Source organism: Amphiura filiformis, chromosome 3 (genome assembly GCF_039555335.1).
Source record: "Amphiura filiformis chromosome 3, Afil_fr2py, whole genome shotgun sequence".
In the NCBI taxonomy this organism is placed as follows: Eukaryota; Metazoa; Echinodermata; class Ophiuroidea; order Amphilepidida; family Amphiuridae; genus Amphiura; species Amphiura filiformis.
In genome coordinates, this window is record NC_092630.1 from 32,185,791 (window position 1) to 32,208,718 (window position 22,928).

The 22,928-nt window shown below is 36.0% G+C and overlaps 1 protein-coding gene across 1 annotated transcript in view; it reads right to left on the reverse strand.

Annotated features, from left to right (window-relative positions):
- Window positions 1-22,928, reverse strand: part of LOC140148386 (inner nuclear membrane protein Man1-like) — a 90,350-nt gene that overhangs the window by 32,796 nt on the left and 34,626 nt on the right. Inside the window, exons 7-11 of the mRNA XM_072170314.1 lie at window positions 21,638-21,739; window positions 7,595-7,697; window positions 6,409-6,577; window positions 3,772-3,811; window positions 1,393-1,480 (exon numbers count right to left, since the gene is read on the reverse strand). Of these exons, the coding sequence (XP_072026415.1) occupies window positions 1,393-1,480; window positions 3,772-3,811; window positions 6,409-6,577; window positions 7,595-7,697; window positions 21,638-21,739 (502 nt within the window). The remainder of the gene's footprint in view (window positions 1-1,392; window positions 1,481-3,771; window positions 3,812-6,408; window positions 6,578-7,594; window positions 7,698-21,637; window positions 21,740-22,928) is intronic.

A 22,928-nucleotide genomic window follows, 5' to 3' on the forward strand; every position in this document is an offset into this window, starting at 1 on the left:
AACATTTGGGGCCCTGGGGCCCATAATAATATATGACATGTGGGGCTCATGTATACTTGTATATATAGAGTACCCCTGGATCTATCAGTATACCAACTCAGGACCCTGAGGTTGCTTCATTTAATGAGAAACAGCATGCTTTGTATTTTTTACATTTGGGCCCCTGGGGCCCGTGACCTTTGACCTCTGGGGCCAAGATGTGCAAAGGATAAATCTACGGGGTAGGGCCCATAAGTGTACCACATATGGGCCCTGGGGCCCTTGTAGTTTTAGCGCTAGCCCTGTCAATCTGTTGCCCCTTATTTTAACATTTGGGGCCCTGGGGCCCATAATATATGACATATGGGGCTCATGTATACTTGTATATATAGAGTACCCTGGGGCTATCAGTGTACCAACTCAGGGCCCTGAGGCTGCTTCATTTGATGAGAAACGGCATACTTTGTATTTTTACATTTGGGCCCCTGGGGCCCGTGACCTTGACCTCTGGGGCCAAGATGGGCAAAGGATAAATCTCTGAGGTAGGGCCCATAAGTGTACCACATATGGGCCCTGTGGACTTTGTAGTTTTAGCGCTAGCCTTGACAGAATGTTGTGTTTGATGGAGAAGGAAGAGGAGGAGAAGGAGAAGAAACCATAGAATGGCAATATACCCGTTCATGCTTCGCATGCGGGTATAATTGAGACATACTATAGTTTTTTGACTCCGATCTTACCACATATGTGATGCGATCAAGAAAGATCAGTCGGAACTCGCAAATTTTAAATTTTCAGTTTCTTATAGGATAGTAAAAAGTATTTACAAAGCTGGATTTTGCAGAAAACCCCATTGAAATTGAACAATCTGTTCCAAAGCAATTAAAGAGTTCCAAAACAAGAGGAAACAAAAGGAATTTTTTTCTTTGTTTGGCTATATCTCAAAATCAATATTTCCGAGTTCGACTGATTTTGCTTGATCGCATCACATATACAGAATACTCCACCTGTTATTAAGTTAAAGGAGTATTTCGTGATCCTAGCATCCTCTATTTATGTCATTTTTCATTAGATATCCACGAAAAAAACCTATTCCCAAAATTTCAGTTGATTCCGATTTTGCGTTCGCGAGTTATGCATGATTATGTGTATTACACTGCTCCATAGACAATGCGTTGTAACGAAATTCAAATTTCACGATATCTTTGCTAAACGAATTAATCTGCAAGAAATATTTTGTACATAAACATTATGTAGCCAGAGGTTTCCAGTGATGTAAAAATCTCAATTTTTTTGAGAAGAGTGGGGGGATGAGGCTGTGGATCACGAAATGCCCCTTTAAGTTGCAATTATATTTCTTCATAATTAACAAAAATATAAAAAGTAAACTGTACATGCAGTCGTTCAGAAACTTACAGTGTTAGGTCAAACATGTTCCTTATCTTGAGGCAAGGAGTAGGCGTATAGGAGGGTGCTTTAACTGCCGTGTCTATGTTGTCAAAAGCTGAGGGCAGAAAAGAAGTACAGAATCTGTCAGTAACATATCAATACCACAAAAGATTGTTTGTTTCCTCTCTTCTTTCTTTCTTTCCTTTTTGTCAAAATAAAAGTTCTTCTCTTGTTGATTTCTAAGAGGAAATGTAGATGCAAAAACAAACAAACACATCAGAGGCATCCTATCAACCCAGAGAACTAAGTATAATAATTCCATTCCTATGTGACTTTATGTATTTGAATATGCAATTCTGATAACTTCTACGAGAAATGTGAAGAATATCATTCGAACCTTGCACATATAAATTTCAATCTTCCGTTCTTCTCCAGCATGCCTCTGGCTCAGTTGGTTAGAGCATAGTGCTTTAGTCCGCATACCTTCCTCGAGTCAGTAAATTTAAATCAAATTTTGAGATTTTCTCAAAAACTGTTCATTTTTGCAAGAATTTGTTATGCTAGTTGGATTCCTTGCATTATTTCCTTTCTGAAAATGTACACTTTTATACAATTCTCATCATTACATTTAGAGATACAATTTAAAGCAATATCTAAATTACTGACTCTAGCAAGGTATACAGACTATAGTGAGAATAATCTACACCAAGATATAGTGTCATAGTGCTAGTAAAGGTTACAGGTTCGAATCTGGCTAGATGGACTGTTTTGGGGGTTTGTTTTTCCAATGTTTATGAGTGCTGGCAGCTCTGGGTGAAGATTAAAATTTGTTCATCCTATCAACCCAGGGAATATATTAACTTCAGTAGCAAATATATATGCAAATTCCATTTTCTTCTTCAAATAAGCTAATGTTAATTTGGCCTTAAAATGGCAGATAAATCAAGAGGCCCTAGTAGCCACTAAAATTTACAATGTTTCTCTTCTACACACCTAGGCATAGTTGTGCGCACACACCCACCCCCACCCCCACGTAGTTTGCTCTGAGCAAATTACCATGACAATATGTTTTCAGCATGCACGTTTTTGTCTGAGATTTCAAGGAAGTTTCAATCTTTATTTATAGTTAGGAAGTAATCTAGTCTGAGATGAAAATATTTCCTACTTATGTCAGAAACCTTAGCAGAAAATGACCAGATCCTTTGCAGAGCATATTTTCATAAAGGCAGGCCACTTTGAAAGCCTACACCTATGCCAGGTTTATGTTTGCATGTGATACATACAGGCAATATGTTCAATCCACCTATGTCAAAATAATGCTCTGCATTTCCTCACGACAACGACATTCAATTTCCCTTTTTGACTTTGAATAAGATTGTTCCAAGTATTCTATCTACATTGGGCTATTGTAGAATCAAAAAACCAAACAGTGGAATCAGCATGGAAGACACTTAAATCCCAAATTATTTTTAAAAATGTTTGCAGTATTCAACCTGAATTTACAAATGAAAGGTACAGATTTAAAGCTGGATTGGACATTTGGTGAAAATGGAATTGAGATGTATGGTTTTTGCATGGGGTAAATACATCCCATTACAATCAACTAATATCCAAAGTTGTTTAAGGGATCTGGAATGAGCATTTCGACAGTATTTTTGTGGGACATGAGAGCACATCAGACATATCGAATGCATTCTGAATATGAAGAATGTCTTTCTGATATCAAATAATTTTCATTTTTGAAATTCACGATATAATACAAATTCACGATATAATACAAATTTTATGACAAATTATTAAAATTTGATATTTTTCACATTTTTGATATATAACAGCTCTCGAAATAAATTTTATAAATCTAATTATAAATCTAATGATATATTCTTAAAGTGTATGTAGCTGGGAGGAAAAGCCGACGATCAATTGAATATTTTGACCTTTCATATTGAAGATATGGATTTTTTCCCAAAAAGACCTAATTTATTTTGGTGTTTTGGGAAAAAATCCATATCTTCAATACGAAAGGTCAAAATTTTCAATTGATCGTCGGCTTTTCATCCCACCTACATACACTTTAAGTATAAATCATCAGATTGATAAAGTTTACTTCAAGTACTGTTAAATATCAAAAATATCAATTTGTAATCATTTGCCATAAAATGTGTATTACATTGCTAATTTCAAAAATCAAAATTATTTGATATCAGAAGGACATTCTTCAGATTCAGAATGCAATTGATATGTCCGCTGTGCTCTAATGTCCCACAATAAGTACTGTCCAAATGTTCATACCCCATCCCTTAATGTACTTTTATTAAAATATTTGGAAGAAATATGGCCTCATTTCAAAACAACCTCTTTCCAAGTATCTAAATTGACATATGAAACTACACTATAGATTCTTACCTGTACCCTGCCACACTTTCACTCTGTTAGGATTTAGTTCCTGCAAAAGATCATAATGAATTACATAGTTTTATTTCCTTTATTACATTTGATAAGTTTTTATGTTATGAAACTGCCCTTTAACCATTGAGGTAAAACCAAAGAGTACAGACTCTGCCATGTTTGAGCACTGCTTATTACAGCAGATGAAATGACTATCCTATTATGCTTTGTGGCAAAACAATAGAACTGCATGTGCCATAGAACATGTACACAAATTCAATTTCTTCAACTTTAAATTAGTCACTGAAATCAGTGGTGCTTAGATTTTTTGTCGCAAAAGTTTTGCAAAACTATGACTGCTGAAGTATTGTAAAACTATCCATAGCTCTTAATGTGTAAGGAGCTTTACTTATTTTTTGTTTACATTTGCTATGGAGCAAGTAGATCCACTGCAATGCATGATGGGATAGTCCCTTCAGCTGCTGTGGTCGCTCATGTAGGCCAAAATAGTGAGCCTCCGGATTACTTTGCTATGCGCCCAACAAACTTTTGATTGCATTGATGTTTATGTTCTACATGCAACACATTGTGCCCAGAACATGCACTATAATCGCTGCATGTGCAAATGTTTGTATTGCTCAAATTGAAATTTATGCCAATTATCATTCCATTTTAGGCTTTTGCCAATAAACACTGCAATTAGTTTGGCTGCCATGACCAACACACCAAATGGTGGATTTACCCTTACACAGGACAATTTTGAGTCGGTACTCTTTGGGTCTAATCTCTTTACCTCTATCTTATTTATCCTTGAATCCCTGATCACTGATAAAGTCTGGATCTCTCCCATAGACAATAAAACCAGAAACTTCTCAAAATACAAGTTTTAAAAAGTCTTAAGTTTTGCAAATGATTGAAAACTTAAATCCCTGAATCATTTATCAAACAGTCCCAATTTCCATCCTTGAAACAAACAACTGTAGGTCCTATTACACAATGCAAACCTGAAGGTACTAAACACAAATGCATTCACTGCCTTATGGTGGTGCTCCGGACTTGTTTTCCAAGTGATTCAAAACATGTAATTGCAAGAGTGCCCTTTTCAAATTACTTTGAGAATTGGCTGGCATTTGGTCAGTCTTAATTGGAGAGCGGCCTCTTTACTTCATACTTTAGTGTGGGATATTTAGCATTGTTGGAGAATGTATTGAGCTTTGAACCGCAAAAGAATCAAAGATGCATCTGTTGAATATAGTTATTGAGGTGGAAAAAGCACTGTAGTGAATTGCTGTTAACCTTTGACAAGAGCAGACTTCCGCAATGTTGAAATGGTGGAACTCACAACATGTATCACACGTATATGGCAGAATTAACAACACACATACTAGGCATCGCAGGCGTCCTTACCAACATTGTGGAAGTACGCTCTCGTCACAGGTTTACAGCAAAATACTAAACCAGCAACTATTTATAAACAAATCAATGTGCATGCTACTTTAATCAGCAAATTCTACCATACTTTTGTTTACAGTCTGACACATCTTTTTATACACGTGTCTGTAAAGGTACAGACAGCTGTCTTATGGCCTCATCATTTGCCAATTTAAAGTCTTAATTTGTATTATGTTGAGGATGCAACAATTTCCATTTTCTATTCATTATTAAGAGACACTACTAGTACTAACAAAGCCATGATTTACCTACAAAATGTGAACTGATAGCTGTATTATGAACACATACTGACTATTGGGTGGCACGCAGACACAAGTTAAGTTCACTGATCAAAGCTCTTGCAACTTATACATGCCTGAAGAGAAATCAAGTTGCTGTGGGCAAATTGATACACCCTCTAGATTCACAACAGAACTACGACTTCTCTTCTTATGGAGAATGATGGTAACCAACTTTAACTCTCTTTCTGTTTTTTGCCTTAAGGGAAAAAAGGAAGGAAGGAAGGAAGATGATGGAGAGAAAAGTTGTTTTTCAGCCCCGGTTTTGAACCACCGACCTCTCGGGTGCCAACAATAAAACTAGGAATAGCAAGCCATGCATGTTACCATTGCCTGGCCAATTGTTTTGTGTGTAGTTTCGCAGGATTGTGGAATAGGACCATGTGGGATGCATAGGCTTGCAGTCGCTCTGTGCTTTATGGTTTAGTAGCATTAAGCCGAATTTATGCTTGATCGCTTTTGCAGAAAAGCGATTTTCACGCATGCTCAGTGTTTACTTAGCGTCAAGCCGATCAATCGATTAAAATCGCTGAGGCAAAAACGACGTCGCTTTGCAAGTTGAAGAAATCTCAACTTCCCAGCGATATCGCTTGACACATGAATGCGTCAACCAATCATATACAACCAACTGGATCTCTTATTTTGTTAATTAATTCACCTTTCTCATTTATTAACTTTTGGTGATGAATTAATTCAAAGCAATAATTATTGACAGCAACTGATGTTTTAAAAATGTATTTTGAGGCATTTAGAATATTTTAATTGTCGTCTGCAATCGCCATCATAAGTATAAATGCAAAAGCGACGACGACGAGCGATGCATCGCAAAATTCAGCGATTGCCCATTGCTTTCCAAAAGCGTTTCATCGCAATTGTTCGGCGATCGAGTATAAATTCAGCTTTAGGGTTAAGAAGACCATCTCACCTGCTCTGTAATTGGAGCAAATGTCTGACTGATGACAACAGGAGAGGGCTGTACCCATCTCCACACCGGGAACTCCTCACCGGCAACTTGCTGCGTTTCCACACGCACGCGAGATTCATTGGCATTCAAAAATTGTACTGCACGATTCCACAGTTTCTGCTTCCTCCGTCTGTGCCAAAAATACAACATGGTAGTGTGATAGATTGGTTAAAAATTGGTGGCACACATGATTGGTTAAAACCTGGTGCCTGCAGGAACAAGCTGATTACTTTTCACATGACTTATAAACTAGACCCAACCTCTTAACACAATCTTTAGAAGGACAGCACAATATGCTTACTACTGAATACATGTAATGAAACATTGAAATAATTATTAGATATTGACGAGCGTAGCAAATTATTTACATACAACCTGCCTTCTCAATCTTGTTTCCTTTTATAGCTGGACTCTTGTCTCAGCAGATAATATTAAAGGTCTCTGAAATGTTCAAATTCTTACAATCATTCTACAGACTCAAAATAGACCACATTTCACAGTCTGCTCTTGAACTATAATAAAAGATTTAAAGGATATATCTGGAAATCACAACATTATGCCTTATATATTAGAAAATTAATTATCAAGCACAAATCACATGGTTTTATTTGAAACAAACTCATATTGACCATAAAAATGAATTAATACAGCCGTCTCAACACGCGATATTCAAAATTCCCGTGTACTGAAATTGTCTAGTGCAATGACGTCTCAGTAATACAATGAAGGCTGACAACAATTGAGCACAAATAACCATGACGTCATTGCACTAGACAATTTCAGCGCGGGAATTTTGAATATCATGTGTTTTATGTTCAATACCGAGTTTGTTTTAAATAAAACCATGTGATTCGTGTTTGATAATTATTTTTCTAACACAAAAGGCACAATGTTGTGATTGCCGGAGACATCCTTTAACAATCTTGCACGGACTGCATTTTCCATGACATCAAATACTTGTACATATACCATCTTATGCAATAGTAACAAATAAAAAGCTCTCGTGATAAATTGAAACTTAACATTGTGCTATAAAACAGACTACATAATATATCCTGGTTTCATAGGAACAGTGTACTTACAAGCTGTACATGTTTATTGTTAAGGTCAACACATTATAGAAGGATATCCTGTAAAGCTTGCCTACCTTTCTGCAAGAGGTATGAGAGTGTCCCTGACATGAGGGATGGCTAAGTATGGCGGCAAACTCTTGTCTTTACTGCAAGCACGGCTGTGATTTGACAACATTTCTGAAACAATATACAACAATTCCACGGTAAGAACAATAATAAAACAAATACTTCCATTATATAGATCCCAAGATATACGGTTTACACACCGCAAGACTTCCAACAAAGTAATCACTCACTTAGGTAACGTTCCCGAAATGTCTTCCTCACTTTCTTCCTCGTGTGTTTTAGTACACATTTTTCTTTTATATTCTTGATGGATTTGTCAGAGGTTGTCTCTGTTTGAGGCTTCATGGCGATGATCTAAAGTTGTAAAGCTACAAGTACAGGTCTACAGCATACAAACACACAGCACGTCAGCACACCACTGTGTAGCTTGTGTCGGTGGAAGTGAAGTACTAACTCTTACAACTGACAGGTTATATTATGGCTGGCCAAAAAAGAAAATATTTATGGGTCAACTTAATTCTGACACACAAAACTGACTTAAGGTTATAAGTAGTTTTTGTCAGCCTACCGTGAGTAATCAGGTTACCAACACTGAGCTGTGGTTAGAGTAACATGACCAATTAATTATTGTGTCTAGTCATTCCTTAACGAGGGCTGATCCCCGTCATATTACAGACATCTTGTACAAAAAAGTGCAAATCTTTACTTTGTTTTAAACAAGAAGACTTTCTTATTTTCCCTTGCCAAGGTTATTAGGATTAAACTAGGATTGAAAAGCAACATTTATATCTTGGAACCATTATTGGATCTGGTCCAGCATGCGAGTAGCAAACATTTGACAAGCACATAGACAGAATATAATTTTGTGTGTGGAGTGGATGTAAGTTTTTTCCCTTTCATTCATCCCTGTCTCCTGGGATTTTCCCCTTTATTAGCAATTGGATGAGTAATAGAGTGGCCCAAGGGAGTTCAGTACTACAACTAGGCCTAGCTAGTCCAATGACTGACCAATCCTCCTGCATTGATCTAAGAAGCCAAATCTGCAAAGATAGGGAGGGGTCTAACAACCATGCTAACTGATTTGCAATGTATATAGATTATCAATGCTAATTCATCAATACAAATCACAAATCGACTGTTCAATTAAAGATATAGGCCTAAGTAACAGATGGAGAAACAGGTTATATACATGTATGTACACTTTTCATTCAACCACCTGTTTGCTTGTTTCATGTTCAATATTACCACTTTTTTAAACAATCTATTCCTTTATAGTACTTCATCCAGTATTTCAATGGCATCACCAATTTTTTGGAATAATGAAATACATAACTTACAATGCAATGCTACAATTGTAGTCACCAAATTCCAATATTTGACAAAGTCTAAGCATTCAAAATTATTAATATTGGCTAAGATTTAGCTCATAATTTTAATATTTTATGTTATTTTGATAATTGGTTATGAAAAAGATTAGAAAAATTAGGATCCACAACTTGAAATTAGTCTTTGTACAATTGTAAGTCTTTGGCTTTGCTTGTCACAATTTACGGAAAACTCCCTAAAAATGTATGTTTTTGGCCCATATTTCCAAAACTGACAAATATTAAAATTTCTTTTTCATTGCCAGTTAGAACTAAATAAAGGATTATATTATTATATTTTTTTAATCCAAAATACTTAGTACTGTATTTTTCTGGAATATGGAGTAGTATTGTATAACCTTTTCTGCTCACTGTATGCAATTTGTATGGTTGATATTTGAACTAAACAACTTCATTACGATGCCAAGCTTTAAGCTTAATCCTGGATAACAATTAACATTAGGATATTAATATCACAATATCATAAGATGTGTTTTTTCTGACTGAACAGTACTGATATTTGGAGATATGTATAATGAAAGTCTGCATGTGTGAATGACAATCTGAATATTGAATATTAATCTCCATCCAGAATCACCAAGCTTGAATTTCATGTTCAACTTTGCATGTTTAAACATTGAAAACTGAAAATTCAATCTCAAAATCTGTTTTTAATCATCATTGTCATCCTGTTTTGACTACTCTGTTATCCTGAATACAAAGGTGCAAATATTTTGTGGAACGACCTGGGACAGATAATAATTCTTATCAAAGAAGACATAACAAGTCAATCTACGTATGAGCTAGACAAAAATGGAACACCAATGTTTTTGCTGTTCTAGTCCAAAAAGGGCAAAAAAGGACGCACATATCCAAAAAGGGCAAAAAAGGACGCACATATCCAAAAAGGGCAAAAAAGGACGCACATATCCAAAAAGGGCAAAAAAGGATGCAGGGGATTATGCTAAATTGCATCTATTCCAAATGGCTGCTAATGCAGGGCTCAAATTTCAAAATTGGGTCAATATGGATATAAACCAATTATATTCCTCTCATTATTAGATTCAGAAAAAGTTGACTTATCTAAAATAGCTGTACCCTACTCAGCCTAATTAACACCACCCTCCTAATAAGCACCCCTAAACGGAATTTTTAAAGTAATAACTTTTTATGCACCCCTTTTCAACACACCTGCACAATTAAATTCCTTCATTATTAACTAAAATGACCATCTAAATAATCTGTCCAGCTGTAAGATTATGATGAGTTTCACTTCATATACACTGTATTTTAATGTGTATGTGCGTAAATTGCACATTTCCTGGGGCACTAATTAGATTGAATACCTGCTTAGAACTTCATCTCACAATGTTATTTTGAACCATTTTTTGTGACATTTTTAGTAATGCACCTCTAGGAAAAAATGCTATTGTCTTTAGGCCATGCCTTTGACTTGGTACCCTAGCATGCTTTGATGTCCAGCTAAACTTCCTTGAAGATGGGAACCTGCACAAAATAAACATTTTACCCTGCACCTCAAACATTACAAATACAAGGACTAACAAATATGCTCTCATTTTCAATGGCACAGTTCAGTAAACTCCATTTCACAATTATAGCTCAAACTTTGCCCTCAAAGTTATGAGTTTTCATATTCAACATATTCAAAGATCCAAAGATGAGCATTTTTGAGATCCTATAAAGCGCAGGAGAACATAATACAGATCTCATGAAATGTGAGTTCAAGTTTAACTTTTAAACTAAGTAAACTACCTCTACATGCCTTCTTTGCATTGATAGTTGATACATTGCTATGATAAGGTTTGATTTCACCTAGCTTCCAGTTATGTAAGGTTATGCTAATAAACTGGAATATTATTTGATTGCTATCTGCTCTAAATAATCCCTACTTTAAGTTTTCACCACCAACACTTCACACAGCTGTAGTACAAGCTGCTTGGCTTTTTCTGTCAAGTCATAAGATATTGAAGGAACAGCACACTTGCATCAACTCATTTATGCTCTTGGCTTAATATAAGCTGAAATACATAACTTACAATGCATGTGTTCATCTTTTAAACCTCTGCATGCTACATAGATCGCATGTGAACATGTGTAAGGCATGTTTGCAAATCTATATTACGAACAAGCATGATAATAAAATGTATACTTACAAAAAACAATCTTAACATTAATCATGCAGTTCTTGAAATAGATCCACTGTTATTTGACGTAAACGTGCCATTTTTGCATACTGATCTGCGCATTAATGACTAAATAAAGGAGTTAACCTGACTTACTCCCTGCTCAACCAAACGCATAGGGGCTTCCCCACTGGGGTTATGACTTGGCAAATTTGTGTATTGAAAGGTTCCTCTGCAGCTTACGGTTATACCTGAACCACAAATTCTTGAGGCACAAAAGAAAATGAACAGGTTAAACTAAATCTGGCACAATTAACAGGTTTTGGGTGAACATTCCGGCAGGCACAGGTTGTATTTCCCATGGTATCACATCTGAATGCAGATGATATGAATAGGATATTACATTAATTAATTACTGCACAGAAGTCGTCTACCTTATGTTAGGGGGCAGGCAGGCAGGCAGACATCAAGTCTGAGTGACACAGGTTATCTGGCCTACGTGTCCTCAAATTAGCACTTCTAGGGCCCGTTTCACAAAGACGAACGGTTGACTTAAAGTTGATTTATCAAGTATAGCTGATCAAATATCAGATTAAAGGTGAAACAGGCCCTGCATATTTTCATCAGTACATTGTTTTGTGCAGATATTTGGAAATTGTACCAGTCAGTATGTCAAACAGCAATGTTTCATGCTCGCAACTATGAGCGTGTGTATGTTACGGCTTTGAGTGAGCTCTTGCGATTTGAGCTGTGCCTAATCAGGGGTGTTAGTGACCTCTATTGAAAAAAAGAGTAACTTTGTTCAAAAAAGAGGAAAAGCACTGAAATATGCTCAAAATTGGCTGAAAATGAAAGAAAAAGCTAAAATTTTGCCTCAAAGAAATTTCCAAAAAAGAGAAATTCGGCTTAAAAGAGGAGATTTCACACCCCTGCCTAATGGAATACGCAATGACGTCACCGACTCGCTGTAAAGTAAACATACCATAGATGACATCTTGACGCTGATTTTCATGTGCCTTCACTTCAAATCCTGTTTCTTGAATGCATCCTACTTGATAAAAACTATCAACTTCCAAATAATAATTCATCAAATGCAACCTCATTCTTGCAACATTCTATAATATTATAACCCAATTTACTGCAACACGGTTATAGATTGGAACCCAAGAGTACCAAATATATCACTGATGTTTTAGCGAGCACCGCCCGTCAGCAAAACAGCAAAGTGACAAAGATAGAGCTGTAGACATAGTAACCATCTTGCCATCAGAATGAAGCCAGTGATGCCAACGCCGCACCTTTGGCGCACAATTGGGCTACTTGGTGATCACTTGCCGCTACTCAAAAAAAGCATGCCGCTACTTGTCTAAAATTGGGCTACTTTTGCCAGTCTCAGGCCGCTGCACTAATTTGATGTATTTTCCTTTCAATTTAGCCGATTTATAAAGGTTTTGAGTCTTTGAAGCTCCAAATTGAAAATACAATGGGTTTTGTGACCATTTATTGATCGGTCAGTAACTTCCCAGTAAGTACCGGAAGTTAAAGTCAAGTGCTTTTCCGCCCAATTGGGTGTTTTGCGTTCTAAATTCGGGTAAATCCGCCCAAATATCCGGTTTTGGGTGCTTTTTTGGAAGCTTAAAAAATTGGGCTACTTGAAAATCCTAAATTCGGGTAAATCCGCCCAAATATTTGGTTTTGGGTGCTTTTTTGGAAGCTTAAAAAATTGGGCTACTTGAAAATCCTTTACCGCGGCCTGACGAGTCAATGCGCCGCGCCTTGACGCTGAAAGGTTTTGGCAACACTGAATGAAGCAAATCCTGCCACACGTAACACACCTCATGGTTACAACTTAATCCAAATGTTGAATCAACACACCCACACTTAATTCTTGTCTAAACCATCTAATCCAAATAATACAGCTCTTCTAAATTGACCACAAGTTGTATAACTTCCTCAATGAGCTTCCCCCCAACTACCTGCTGTCATGTGCTATGGGTAAGTGACCTAGATAAATTAACTTCAATCTAATTTAACTTACACATATCACTGTTTTATGACACAGTAACATATGTCTTTGGATATTGGATGCATTAGCTTCTTGGAAGCTGTTCAAATCACAATGCTACCTGATGATTTTCTACTACCGACTTGAAAAAGAGTGAAATTGTTTTCTACATAATTATATGCGTCCTAGTCTTTTTTCCTTAGGAATGTAGGATTAGAAAAGGGTGTTCCATTCATGTTTATCCCTTTCAAACTGGTAACGTAAGAGTTGTTCTAACTGAACTTGCCTCAAATTGACAAGTGAAGTACAAATGAGTTTCCTTTCTCCTCTTTTATTGAGTGAAAGAAATATGTTTTAAACTGAACTTACATGGTGTTAAGAATGACAGGGAAGAACAAATCCCCCGGCAAATCTTGAAACCTAAGCCTTTGGTGACACATACACTCGCTCCTTCAGTTAACTTTTATATATATTCTTAAACATAGCAGTATGACATTGCAGTATAAATTCCCAACGCACACAAGCAGTTCTATATCCTTTCCTTTTCTCAGCCTACCCCTTGCACATTAGCCTAAATCCATGCAACTTAACTCCAAATCCCTAGCAATACATTCTAGAAATCTGATACAGCAAGTTTGCAGACTGTGAGTGTTCAGTTCCCTCTCGTACCAGGTGTATGTCTCTACCAATCAGGGAGAACAGGAACTGCGGCACGGGAAATGGTCGACACTCTCAATCCCCCGGGATTATCGCATCACAGTCCGTAAACATGGCCCACAAATCCCCACAAATCACTTGCCAGATTCTGTCAAACTTGTTTAGTAATTCCTCAGCTTACATGTGTCTACGTATGTGCGTATGATAAACCAAATTTCCACAGTATTTCATTTCATAATCGTACAAACTTTCGGCTTCCTAAATGAAACTGATTTTGACAGTTAAATTTATTTTTGGTTTGAAGGAGTCATAGTGCTGGTCATTTTGTCAAGTGGTTCCTATTAGTGCCCTTCACATTTTGAGAAAGGGGGTTTGCACGCAATCAAGGACACCGCAATGGGAGGTTAATAATGTTAAGTGAATTGAGTTTATGTATACGCCTTATGTGTATAAGGTTACATCATAAAGTGTGTATCCATTCCAGTCTTCCATTCTGTACAACCCAAAAAGCAATTTCACCATCATTTGTAACTATCCTGAAGACACACTTGTCAATGTCGTAATGAATCACATTCTTATCTAGATTTAAAAGAATTTTTTTTGATTATTAAGAGGGATATTTTGAACTTGTGTGTACTGTTTGCCATTGACAAATATTTGTATAAATATGGGGCTATTTTGTGAAATAGGGCCAGTCACCCTGAGTCCCTGTACATTTGGAGCCCTGTTCCAATCTGTATTTAGTTAAAAGTTAAATCCTTCCCAAGCCTTTCGGCCCATTGGGCGGTGCCTATCTCCATTTCATAACCCTAGGCCACATGTCTGCAAGCAGAAAAGCTACAGCAGGGGGTTAGTTCACTGGTAGCCATGTGTTTAACTTTCCCTACTCCATTCTTTCAATGCCGAACGCCTGGCAATAGGTACCATTTTTAAAGCTTTTGGTATGGCCCGGCCGGGATTCGAACCCGCGACCTCCCGATCGTGAGGCGGACGCTCTAACCACTAGGCCACTAAACTGGTTTATCAAGAGAACCAAAATGTTTCAGCCATCCTAACGATACCATTGAAATGATATAAAGAAAGAGCATTTCCCATTCTTAAATCGCCTCAAATGTCTTGTATCATGGATGCGATTCTGTCAGTATGGCTTCTTCCATATATATGAACATTTTTTTCCTATTTCAGCTCCGCCATAAACACGTGCAATAAAAAGGTGAAGTATGTGTCATTGGCAGTCCTAGTTAAGACCATGATACATTAAAGGGGGAAATTTTGTTGAATTGAATTACCAATCTGGAATTATGTTCAATGTCAAGTGTATAGAAGAATCAGGTTTTCCAGGATATTGAATTAGGGCAACCGATAGAAATGAGAGTGCATGGAAAATAATCAGACAAAACATCACCCTAGGGGAATAATTTAGGGGTGTTGAGTTTCGTAAGGAAAGACAAAATAAATTAAATATACCTGGGATTGTAAAGCTCCAATAAAAATGTGCAAACACAAATTACACCATTTCATTCTATTTGTCTATACATAGAACCCAAAAATCACATATAACCTTCCACTTTAATCTGGATTTCATCAAATCTTAAGATTATGTATGCTTGTCAAAAAAAATAGCGTTCTGAAATTTTGAATTATCTCTCAATATTCTCTACCTTTAACATGAAATACTAGACTATGTTATGAACTGAATTGAAATAGTGCGTAATATACAGAACAGACATTGACATATTAATCAGTAAGCAGACTTGTCCATTCAATTGTTGTAAACTGAAGCAAGCTTGAATACGCATATTTTGGGTTTCTCTTCCCACAATGTCATACACAAAGGAAATAAATGTAACCTACGAACTGTATCTATTGTTATGCAATATGCTTATTGTGGGAACGAATTTCAGCACAAATTGACTTCCGGTAGAGAAACTCAAAAGCAGTGTATGACCTAAACTATTATCATTTTCACAAAGAAATTTTGAAATGTTGGTTGTTTTGATCAAGCTCATGTTGTCATGATTTTGTTTTCTACTGGGATAAGCTTATGTGAAGTCTAATTAAATGCTCCGGAGGACATTTTTACAACAGATGAAGTTTTAGCAGCTTAATAAGGCACTGACCTTACAACATGCAAGAGTTTTATCAGAAGCACTCTGCTGTGGACATATGGTGCTAAAAACAGGTTATAAATATAGCTGATTCACAACCATAACACTGAGGAAAGCAGATGCTATATTCATTTTTGTTCACACAGTTTTGGAGGAAAAGTACTAAAATCAAACTGAAGAGTACAATGCATTCAGTTCAATGACTATGAGCATGTTACTACTTGCACATCAACTCAGCATTCGTGCATTTACCTATTTCTGACAAATGGGAAATAAAGTTTGAAACTTTGATGTAGTTTCACAATTTTTGAGCGTGTAGCTACTTGCACGTCACATGCATATTTCAGAAGCTGTGTTGTATTGATCCCGCACAGCACATCAGAGTGATTTCATCAACTGTCACAATTCCCAGTACAAAACTGAACCCATCTCTCTCAGGATACACCAGGCCTCAAAAACCAGTGATATATAATCCTCCCACTTAGACACATCAATGCTGATGTCAAATTAGTAAGCCAACATTAGCATTTGTGATGGCACATTTTCTGTACTTATAATTATCAGCTTTGATCTTGCTCTAGATACCAGTCAGTGTGACATGTTAACGAGTGTCAATATTTTTTCCTGTCATGATCAATTTGAATTTGAGTTTCAATCGTTAAAAAAAGGGTTGACTGCTACACGTCAAAAGTGATCTCTAAAAGGCATATATAGTTTGTGCACAAATTAGCAGTAATCTGGGGGTTAGTGCATTGAAGCATGAACACACAGAAGCATTCACTCAGTCATGAGTATGCCCGGTTTTCAGAATTTCCTTGAATTTTCACGGGTGTTATGAAAAGCACTAACAGATATTCTCTTGATCGGGCTGATGTGGGGAAAAGCTCAGAAAATAAGTGTGAGCCAAGTGTAGTCTTGTGGTTTTTGAGATATGGTTCATTTCTACTTACTTTCATGATGCCCCAATAAACTAAGGAAATATGACTTCTATCACTTCTATGGAATACAAGTTTAACTGCACGCAACACAAATCATACTTTTCTTTCACACTTTTCCAAGGTATCTTATTTCCCCATTTACACACATCCTATCCAACACCACCCTGTTCCTACGTGGGACAGCACTCTTAAGCATGACCTTATCAGCTGACAATTATCAAGTGCTACAATCCTCATTTCTCTCTCCCTCCCATCCTCTGTGGGATGGAATACTCATGACAGCCTACCCTAGGAAACATTCATTTCCACAGGTTTCCATGTCAGCTGGGAGGGAGGGGGAAAGGACAAAGGTCTTAGGCCTCATGAATGGAAGCACACAAGGGTATCTTTTCAGAACTCTCAGCAAATGGTGACCACATTTTGACATATAGATTGCGGTCTGTTGACTTGCATTATCAATGCATCATTCTGTTTTACTTTTTGCATTTAAATGATGGAAAACAAACTTTTTTCAGCAATGTCACTTTTGTTTTAAGAGGACATTTTGTGAATCAAACAAAGCACACATTTTAAAATTTATAGGACACAGAATTCTTAGTGAATAATTACATGACGCATACATGTATATGGTCATTTTCACGGTAAAGGGTGTAACTTTGGATTTTTAACATTTTGATCCGTAGTTTTCTAATAAAGCCACAGAATTCCATGCTTTTTGGCCACATAAGTCATCTAGTTAGCAGCTACCTTGGGTAGCATAATCATCTTCGGAGTTACTGCGTTCAGTTTTAGCAGGCTTAAATGTACCTAATATTGCCATTTTGAAAAACTGTAAAAACAGTAACATTTTGTAAAACCCTGTGTTTTCTTCAGTTAGTTCATGGATAATTTTTCTTATCCTGAAAGTACGGTCATATGTTCAGTAAACACTGCCACATTAGATTTAATTGTGAACAGCCCTGTATTTTTGAGAACCGGACTTCGATATTTGTCGTTTCGAGGCTTCATTTTCCGTTAACAATTGTTAACAAACTTTGTGGGTATAGCTTTGGTTCATAATTCTTGGTTATTTCTTCACTTCTTCTTGATTCATAACAGTTGATATCTTAACTTGAAATGGGTAACAAAAATTAGTTGATTTGCAAGCTTTTAAAATTTTTATAAAATCTTGACTTCAAAGAGCCGATTTTCCGTTAACTTTTTGAAGCCTCCGAAACAAACTGTTCAGCAAGCTTGGGCAAATATAAATAAAAGAGCTCATCCAATCTATTTATCAAAATGTAGCAAAGTAGATCCTCAAGTCACTTGTTTTTAAATCATGGAGATATATATCACCGTTTGAAAATGGGACCCAATACAAACTTTCCGTTAACAATTGAAGCCTCCGAAACAAATGAAGCCTCCGAAACAACAGTAAACTTAATTATCATCTATGCATATCTAAATTGGTATGTTCCATATTTTTTTTGTCTTTCAATGTTTATTAGATTTTTATTATGAGAAAAACAATTATCAACAAATTACAATAATCACAAAAAAATAAAATAAAATAAAATAAAATAAAAAAAACAACAGCAGACAACAAATTTTAACATGAAAGTACATTGATATCTGCATTGTAATTGTTGCATGATATGTGCAGAATGTCATAAATTTAAAAAAAAATTGATATTATGGTTAATGCTTGAAAAATATACTGATATCCAAGAAAGCCCGTTTGGAGGCTTCACATGCAAATAACACCATACTTAACAAATGGGTGAAAAAATTATCATGTTATAAATCTGCAATATCTGCGCATAGAATCATTGATTCAATACACACAAGAAAATAACAGCTTAGATGATCCCAACAGAAAAAAAAAAAAAAAAACTACTTCTGCCATGTTTAACCATTGTAAACATGAAGCTTCCGAAACAAAAAAAATGACTTGCTGTGATAATTTAATTTTTGTCACAACTGAAATTCAATACTTAGAAGCAAAGCATGAAAATTGGTAATTGTGATATTTTTTACCTATTTTTTCATGTCAACTTGTAGTAGTTAGCCAAATATTTTACTTTTATGATCACCTGTGTTGTTAACTGAAGCCTCCGAAACACAAATCGCTTGAATTGCCAATTCTAAAAAATAACTCCAATTTCTGTGAAACTTGGCTGGGAGGTTCCTTTCATCAAGTAGTATTTGTACATGAAGTTAGACATTTAAATTATTTTAGGAACCCAATTAAAACTTAAAAAATATGTTTAAGGTTGGGAAATTTCCATTGCAAATGACCCTTGATGTTAAAAATTTTCAAAATTGCAATTACAAACATAGCAAAACATGGTATAAAATTTAACTTATATCTGTTGACTTACTTTGGAATGGGATTTCACATGTATTCCAGCTTTCATGTCATAATTTTCTGAGCTTATGTAAAATACATTTTTTCTTAGATTTTAACCAAAATGTTATGGAAATGTCAAATTTTTTATCAGAAATCAAAAGGTTTAAGCCTTGAAACACTATTTTACTGGAATTTAAGTTGCTTCTATGCATGATTACAGTAAACAGAAACATATTTAAGTGGTTTGAAATTTTGACCCTAAAAATCAAAAGTTACACCCTTTACCGTGAAAATGACCATATACCTCTAAGATTAAAAAACAACATGCACTAATTTTTATGCAAAACAAAATGCCTTTTTAAATTTGTGGGCTTTTTCTTGTAAAAAAAAGGTGTTTATATCAGGGTTTACATTCAAGTCTATAGAGATAGTGGTCATTGAGGGTGCTATCACCTTAGTTTTCATTCAGTTTTAGGCTTTTAGTAAAAAACAAGTGTTTTGTTGATTATAAAATGTGCATAATATGTGCTTCATACATAGGGGTATGTCATGTAATACAGTAAGTAAAAGAATTAAGGTAGTAGTTGTGTTAAGGGCGTACTACACCCCTACCCAATTTTGTGCCTATTTTTGCATTTTTCTCAAAAAATATAGCGCACTGGGGACAAGTAAGATATGTAAATTATAGGGGCAAGGACTACAACTACTGCACTGGAAATTTTATTTCAGCACAGACAACAGTTGTGGAGTTACAGTCAAAAATGAGGAAAACCAATATTTGATCAATAAATCAATAACTAATTGCTTTGAGTTGCTGAATTTTCAGTACAGTAATTGTAGTCCTTGCCCCTATAATATACATATCTTACTTGTCACCAATGTGCTATAATTTTTGAGAAAAATGCAAAAATAGGCACAAAATTGGCCAGGGGTGTAGTACCCCCTTAACCCATGTATATCCTAAATAAAGACAAATGTGTCGAAATTAAAACAAGCAGCCGATGCCTGTACTATTTAAAAGACCTTATTTGTTGAAATTGGTTGAGAATTAAAGAAACGGTGATCCAAAACCTAATGAAGATATGAAATAAAAAGTTGCACCTTTGTGTTCTAATTAATGAAAGCATGATCCCTAGTTTTTCATGCTAATCAATGAAAGCATGGCCATAGTTCTCTTGTTAGCGAACGCTTTGTGTACAAATCAATAGGACATGCAATGTGGTAAATTGCAACTTTTAAATTTCAACGAATGAGGTCTTAAATTCGAGCTGAATGTCCTATTATACGTCCACACTTATGAAATAGACTTGTGGCCCTATGCATGTTTATCAACTTTCCTCAATACTCGACTCTCAGTACAAGTGAGCACATTAAATATAGATGTTGTATTATAAATGATTAGACATCAATGTGCCAGCAAGAATACACCATTATTATGTCTTTGTGTACATTCACAATAAGCAGCCAGCACCTTCCTTCAGACTCCTAGACAAGTGTTGTACATTCATTCTCTCTCTCTCTCTCTTCTTTTCAATTTCATCCAGAGAAATCATGTCAGTTTCAGCATCCATACACCATAAGCTTTACATCCAAACATGATGGGATAAAAGGGCAGACATCAGTTAACAACATTAATGTAAAATATGTCACTTTTTGATTCAACCGTTTTAGGTTCGCCCATCCTTGTTGATTTATCTTGTTTTAGTCACATAAAGTGAATGTCACAGTAAGTAATCACTAATTTCTGAGCATAAATGTTACATAAAATTTGAATTCCTATACACACTAACCTGAGAAATCTTTGAAGAAGATAAACTTAACCTACAATTTTTGTATAATTTGCACATCCAAGTGAAATACTATATTTTTGAAATACACTTTATTTCTATAAAAGGTATAAATGTTTTCAAACAAGCATGATGATTATGATTGATCCGTATGTTGACATCATTTTCCTCCAGTTATTTGATTTTGTTCTAATAATAGAATACACATTTGTATGAAGAGGCAGAGGCAAAAAGTGCACAAAATATATGTTGTTGACAGTCTGATTGAAACGCTGTGGAAACTTTCATGTGAACAGAAGCATTTGATATTTCTAGCTACGCATTTAGAGAAAATAAGCCAAAAATAAATCAAACTTATACATTGTCTGCTCTATAATGCTCGGAAATATAAATACAAACCTCCAGTTTTACAACATGGGATAAAACCACTGCATGCTAGGTACATGTCAGAAAGAATCAAAATTGTGTTTTCGGTTTAAAGTTCACTGCATAGGCATCTACTACATAGGCATTTATAAAAAGATGGGAATGAAGTCACATCCACATTAACAACATAAATGGGTGTTATCATTGTGTGTGTTGTGAATTGCCTGGGCGTACTCTGTGTGTTGTTGTAAATTGCTTATGTCTGGGTGTAATCACTAATCAGTGTGTGTGTTGTGAATGGAGTTGTCTAGCTGGCATGCTGCCTGGAATAAGACATGCCATCATTGACTTACCTATAATCTTTTCTACCAGTTGATGTACTTGTGCCTTCTCTTCTTCCTCCCGTCTCAACCAGTATCTGATGTACAGGAAGAGTAACCACGCCAACAAGAATGCTACAATAACAAATCAAAATTCAAAATCTATGAGCAACAAAAGTTTGCCGAGGTCTTGTGGGTACGATGACATGGTGTTTTATAGATCACCAACCTTTACCATTCAATTATTCAATACCGCCTACCTACGCCTACAGGTTTAAGCAGAATGCGCTCCAGAGTCTGTTTAAGTTGAGCATCTTTTTACAATCAACAAGTATGTGTGGCGCTATCCCAGATGGCCATTTCCATTACTCTTGTTTGTAGGCAGGTTATTTATGTACGAGATTTGGAACAATTACGCATTTTGTGCGAAATTGCGAGATAATAATGATCTATATATTACAAAATATGTTTGGGTCACATACATCACATATATTCATGAGGTTATGAATAGCATGTTACAAGTGACAACTCCCTAGTTACCTACTACTAACCAATCACTGGCTGAGCAGAGTGATTGACAGAGACGTCTGACATGACTAGTCTTTACTTCCATCTCTGATTTTACTAGTTTTTGTCCATTCTGCTACCCACTTCCAAATACGAGCCAAATTAAGGACAGTAAGCTTAAACTGATATGATATATGTGACCATCCACCACGAAGTGGTAGTAAAGGTAATTTTCTGTTTATTGCAGATTTTGAAAGAATTCACTTTCAGCTTTAAAATGACACCTCAATCAGCTTCATCGGACATCTGGAAGTGAAGTTATGGTTCATCAAAGGTCAAAATTTCTGATATATTTTACATAGAAATCCATTACTGTTTTTGATTGTATCTCAAAATGGAAAATGCCGACTTTACGACCAGTTTGTGGTGGATGGGCACATATAGTGTATAATTTCACATAATTGAACCCTCTTTTTGTACAACAGGTGATGTCATTGCCTAACTTTCTGACATAAGGTAATAGTAGCTTCTCTTTATCCACCACATTAACAAGGTTTACAGTTTTTGTCAGAAGAACAGCAGTTGTTTGCATTTTGAGAGCGTGCAGAGCGTAAACACGGAAGTGGGGTTCTAATTGGCCGATTCAATCGTCTGACAATCATAACAACAGACCGCTAATCTGATTGGCCGATAACGTGTCAAATCGTTGGTCGGCGCAGTTTGGCACTTTTGAAGGGAACACAAAGCTCTGCGTAGGTTGCTCATTAACAGGGCGCTTGCGTCAATCTGAGCAAGGGACTGCCGTTCTTCTCTGAAA